The sequence below is a fragment of the Erythrolamprus reginae genome, chromosome 6 (assembly GCF_031021105.1).
Source record: "Erythrolamprus reginae isolate rEryReg1 chromosome 6, rEryReg1.hap1, whole genome shotgun sequence".
NCBI lineage: Eukaryota > Metazoa > Chordata > Lepidosauria > Squamata > Dipsadidae > Erythrolamprus > Erythrolamprus reginae.
Genome location: NC_091955.1, coordinates 97810334 through 97816052, shown reverse-complemented (window position 1 = coordinate 97816052; position 5719 = coordinate 97810334). Strand labels below are relative to the sequence as shown.

At 39.8% G+C, this 5719-nt stretch overlaps 1 protein-coding gene across 1 annotated transcript; it reads left to right on the top strand.

The window, feature by feature from the left end:
- Positions 1-3555: 3555 nt before the first annotated feature.
- LOC139169167 (olfactory receptor 5V1-like) lies at positions 3556-4515 on the top strand. Its single transcript, XM_070754994.1, has one exon. It carries the CDS (start codon positions 3556-3558, stop codon positions 4513-4515), a length of 960 nt encoding a protein of 319 aa, XP_070611095.1.
- The last annotated feature ends 1204 nt before the right edge of the window (positions 4516-5719 follow it).

Sequence of the window (5719 nt, the reverse complement as noted above, 5' to 3'; positions counted from 1 at the left end):
ACAAACAAATAAAATAAATAAATAGGATCTCTCAAGCAAACAGCTTGGCGATGCTTTGTTCTTCTGCTTTGTGATGCAAGTCATCTCCAGGGATAAGTCATGTGTCATAAAAATTGTCTCTCTTTTTGTTGTTGTTGTTGTTGTTGCAAGAAATTGGCTCTGTGTGTGACACAGGATGAATGCAGGGCAGATATGGGACCTACAATGTCTCATGGAGCTTGAGGACACAGAAATTAAGACCCTCCTCAAGACAGAAAGGTCTACTGGGGAGTTTCCAAGCAGTAGCAAAGGGAGAGGAGGAGGAAGAAGCTAGAACCTTGTAGCTTCATCCAGGTGAGCCTCTGATCAGGTGAGGAGCATGAGGGACAAAGGAATCACAGATCAACTTGGTGAACAGGTGTGGGGGAGGGCGATTAATGCAGGCACCAACCATTTCATTTTATTTCATTAAGAAGTTTTTTATTTATAAAATATTTTTAAAATGTAATGTATTCATCACAATGTAACACAATACAGACAGATAACCAAAAGAAAATGTATATGAGGGTCCATTCAGTATTTACATTGGTTATTCCCCTCCCCCCCCCTCTATTAATTTCCCAATATCTGTGTAAGTTTCAATTGATTTAGAATTTCTCCTTCGTACTTTCCAGCCTTTAATCTTGGTTCTCCTCTCTATGCAAGTATATAATTTGTTCCAGGTTTCAAACTAATCCGTGTCTAATTTGTTCTTTAACTCTGTCCACCTATGTGCATGTTAAAATTTAAATAAGATTATTTCTTCTGAAGGAGCATCTTTCTTTCTCCATTTCTGGACATATGCTCTCCTTGCCGCATTTAAAATATGTAACATTAAATGTACTTTGTTTTTCTCGTATTTGTCGATGGTTATTCCTAATAAAAATAATTCAGGTTTCAGATTGAGTGTCATCTCTAAGATCTCTTCCAGCCATTGTTTAATTTTCTCTCAATAATCCCTGGCTTTCTGGCATTCCCACCACATGGGATAACATGTTCCGATAATCTTTTGTCCTTTCCAGCATGTTCCTGGTATGTTTTGATTCATTTTGGCCAGTCTGACTGGAGGGAGAGGCCACCTATAAAACATTTTATAGAGGTTTTCTTCATAAGAGGTAGTCAGTGTTAATTTTCTATTTCTTTGCCATAAATCTTACCAAATTATCTAAATTAATATTGAACCTGAAGTCTCAGCACCATTTTATCATTGTCTCTTTAACTTATTTTATTTTATTTATTTATTATTTAGATTTGTATGCCGCCCCTCTCCGCAGACTCGTTCCTCCCATAATAGGCACCAACCATTTCGGTGCAGTCAACATCACCCATTGTGTGGAACAGGGGTCTCCAACTTTGGCAAGTTTAAGACTTGTGGACTTCAACTCCCAGTTGAAGTTGCCAAGGTTGGAGACCCCTGGTCTGGAAGATGCATAAATTGCATGTTGTTGGTGAAATGAAGCTCCCCACTTTTTCTTGCCTGATGGAGCAAAGCTTTCTCTCCCTTTCCTCTCCCCTCAAAAAGAGAAAGTGTGCTTTTTAAAATAGTCTTTATTAAGCTTTCCTTTAAAAACAAACACACACACACACACACATACAAAAGCATACAACATAGACTAACATATATCTAAGACAAGAACAAGTAGAACATGAACAGCTTTTACAGCTTCTCCGTACTATTTTCTTCAGTATTTACAAAATACAATATTACCATTCTTAATATTATCATTATTAATACAGTGTAAAAATCTTTTTTCAGTAAATTGACTCACCTATTTCTTTTTCAACAACTATTTCATTTGTTTTACTTACATAGATGCTTAGTTATTTTCATATGAAATACACAAGAAGTAGGATAACATAATTCTGTATAATTTCTTCATTTATACGTCTATTTCATAGTAAAATTTTGGTATTTGTTTTGTTTTAGCCAATTATACCACTTATCCCATGCTTCATAGAAATCTGAGTCATTTTTATCATGAAGTTCCATTGATAATTCACTCATTTTAGCACATTCCATGGTCGGGATCAAGTCAGTTTTCCAACTCTCTGCATATACAATTCTCGCAGCAGTGATAATATGAAGTATTAGACATCTATCTACTTTCTTCATTTCCCCCTAAAGAGACCCAGCAAGAATAACCCTAGTTTCAGCTCAATCTCATGCAAGATAATTTATTTTAAACAGTTTTTAATTTTATTCCAAAATAGCTTCATCTTAGGGCAGGTCCGCCAGAGATGATAGTATGTCCCCTTTCCCTTTTTGCATTTCCAGAAATTTGGGGAGAGAGAAAAGGTGATTTTGTTGACCACTGAGAAAAAGTTGGGAAAGGTTTTTATCTTGATGGTACTATAGGCAAGTGTCGGAGGAGAGACATGAGTCCAGAGGATGACCAGAATGCCACAAAAAGACAAGTGGACTTTCTTCTTTTCTTTTTTCATTGAAAATGTTTTACTTCTCATCCGAGAAGCTTCTTCAGTCTTCTTCAGAACTGATGGAGCTTCCTAGGTGAGATGCAAAATGTTTTCAAGGAAAAAAATGAATGGAGTTCAATTGCCTTTAGAAAAGTACCTTTGGCCTGCATGATTGAGTATCTCTAAAGATATTTTACTGAAAGAGTAGTAGATCCTTGGAACAAACTTCCAGCAGATGTGGTTGGTAAATCCACAGTCACTGAATTTAAACATGCCTGGAATAAACATATATCCATTGTAAGATAAAATACAGGAAATAGTATAAGGGCAGACTAGATGGACTATGAGGTCTTTTTCTGCCATCAGTCTTCTATGTTTCTATGTTTCTATATTTGGACCTGGAGAGAAACTCAAAAGAGACAGTCCCACGATTAAAAAAAAAGGAGGCAGTTCATTACTTACTTACTTACTTACTTACTTACTTACTTACTTACTTACTTACTTACTTACTTACTTACTTACTTACTTACTTACTTATGTACTTACTTACTTACTTACTTACTTACTTACGTACTTACTTACTTACCGTACTAACTTACTTACTTATGTACTTACTTACTTACTTACTTACTTACTTACTTACTTACTTTGTTTGTTTGTTTGTAATTATTTATCCTATTTGTTACAATAGGATAGTAGTAGTTTCTATAAACATAAGTAAAAAGTAACAATAAAAGAAGACAATAGGACAGTAGGACAGGGATGGTAGGCAGAGTGGTGCACTTATGCACACCCCTTACACATCTCTTAGAACAATGATCTTCATTCTGGAACTTTGCACAGGGTTGCAAACTGGGGGATGCTAAGTCACCCATAGCACGTGTGCCAAATGGCTTTTTGGGGAAAGTTAACCAGAGAAATGCTTCCACCTGCCTGAAAGATTCCAACCCAGAAGCATTTCTCCTACTTGATCATTATTTTATTTGTGCAAAACATTTTTAATTATCCCAGATGGTCTTGAGGAAATCCAGTGGTCCACTCATGAAGCATCTCCTTCATGTTGTGGTTTGAAAGGAACGCCTACTCCTAAATTCTTCTGTATTCCACAGCTTGATGGACCTCATGGAAGATGTCAATCAGACCTTGCAGGTGACTGAATTCTTGTTCCTGGGTTTCTCCGGCATGCCCAGAGGTCAAGCTTTCCTCTTTCTGCTCTTTCTGGCCATCTACCTCATCACCTTGGTGGCCAACTCAATGATACTCATCTTGATCCAGCTGGATTCACACCTCCAGAGTCCCATGTACTATTTCCTCAGCCACCTGTCCTGCTTAGACATTTGCTACTCCTCAGTCACAGTCCCCAAAATCCTGGTGAACCTCTTGCGTCTGCAGCCCACCATCTCCTACAATGAGTGCATGGCCCAGATGTTCTTCCTCATGACCTGTGCTGGATCTGAGTGCGCGATGCTGGCTGTGATGGCCTATGACCGCTATGCGGCCATCTGTGAACCTTTGCACTATTCTCAACTGATAAGTAAGGAGGTGCAAATTTCTCTAGCTACAGCTTCGTGGATCTGGGGCCTTATTGATTCTGCCATTCACACTGCCCTGGCCACCGATTTGGTCTTCTGCGGGGCCAACCAGATCCATCACATCTTCTGCGATGTCCCACCACTCTTGAAAATTGCTTGCAGTGATACCTATATCAATGAGATGGCTCTTCACACAGCAAGTGTGTTTGTGGGTCTGACCCCTTTCCTCCTTGTTGTCATTTCCTACGTCTACATCCTATCCACGATTCTGAAGATCCGTTCTAGCACTGGAAGGAGAAAGACCTTCTCCACCTGTGCTGCCCATTTGATTACGGTCATTGTCTACTTTGGGATGGCCAACTTGAACTACAACCGTCCCAGTGCGGGCTACTCCTTGGGAGTGGACACCCTGGTCTCCACTCTGTATTGTATCATCACACCCATGTTGAACCCCCTAATCTACAGCCTCCGAAACAAGGAGGTCAAAGGAGCCCTACAAAAATTTCTGAGCCTTCAGGAGAAACAAGATGTCTCTCCTGGGAAGCATTGAAGGAAAAATCAGATCACCTCTGTGCCCTGTCTGCATATTCTTTTCTTCTTCAAAAAATTTTATTGAACATTTTTTAAGTGATAAAACAAACACAGAAATGTATACAATGTCCTTGTTTCCAACAATTTTGTATTGCTAAACATTTTAAATTTTACAATTTTTCCTCTTCTATTTTCCATTCCATTTTATACATATACACACCAAGACAACTAGACACAAGAAGAGTTTTTCCCCCGAATGCCATCACTCTGCTAAACAAATAATTCCCTCAATACTGTCAAAGTATTTACTAAGTCTGCACTACTATTACTACTAGTTTTTTCTCATCGTTCCCATCACCCATTTCCTCCCACTTATGACTGTATGACTGTAACTTCTTGTTTGTATCCTTAGGATTTTTATTAATATTGTTTCTTCATTGCTTATTTGGCCCCTATGACAATCATTAAGTGATGCACGTCCTGATTCTTGACAAATGTCTCTTTTCTTTGATGTACACTGAGAGCATCTGCACCAAAAAGACAAATTCCTTGTGTGTCGAATCACATTGGGGCAATAAAGAATTATAAAGATGGCACGCGGAGCTATATAGGTGGGCACATGGGATGTTGCCTTATGTCACCCCCAGTTTGCATGTGCCGCACTGGCCAGCTTATTTTCTAGTTTGGGGGAGGCCATTTCACCCTCCAGAGGCTTCAAGGAAGCTTCTCTGAAGTCCTGGAGTGCAAAAACAGCCCAACAGACAAGCCAGAAGTTCAGAAAATGGACCTCTGTTTCCCCGTTGTGCTGTTTTTTGCACTCAGGAGGGTTCAGGGGAGTCTCCTGAAGCCTCAGAGTGGAAAAACAGGCCAACAGACAAACCAGAAGTTCAGAAAATGCACTTCCAGGTTGCCAGCAGTGATGTTCTTCGCACTCCAGGGCTTCAGGAAAAAAGAGCACAATGGGCAAACTGGAGGTCCGTTTTTCCGAACTCCTGGTTTGCCCATTGTGCTGTTTTTTCACTGTCCCAGGCTTTAGTGAGGCCTGTGCACATGTGTGGGAAGCAGGGGGTAATTCTGTGCATGCGCAGGGGCAGCGAGGTGGGTGCACATGTCTGGGGGGGAGGGAAGGTGTGTGGGCACATGCACACATGGTAAAATTCCTACACACACCTTTTGGGCACATGAACCAAAAAAGGTTCGCCATCACTGCCCTATACCATTCT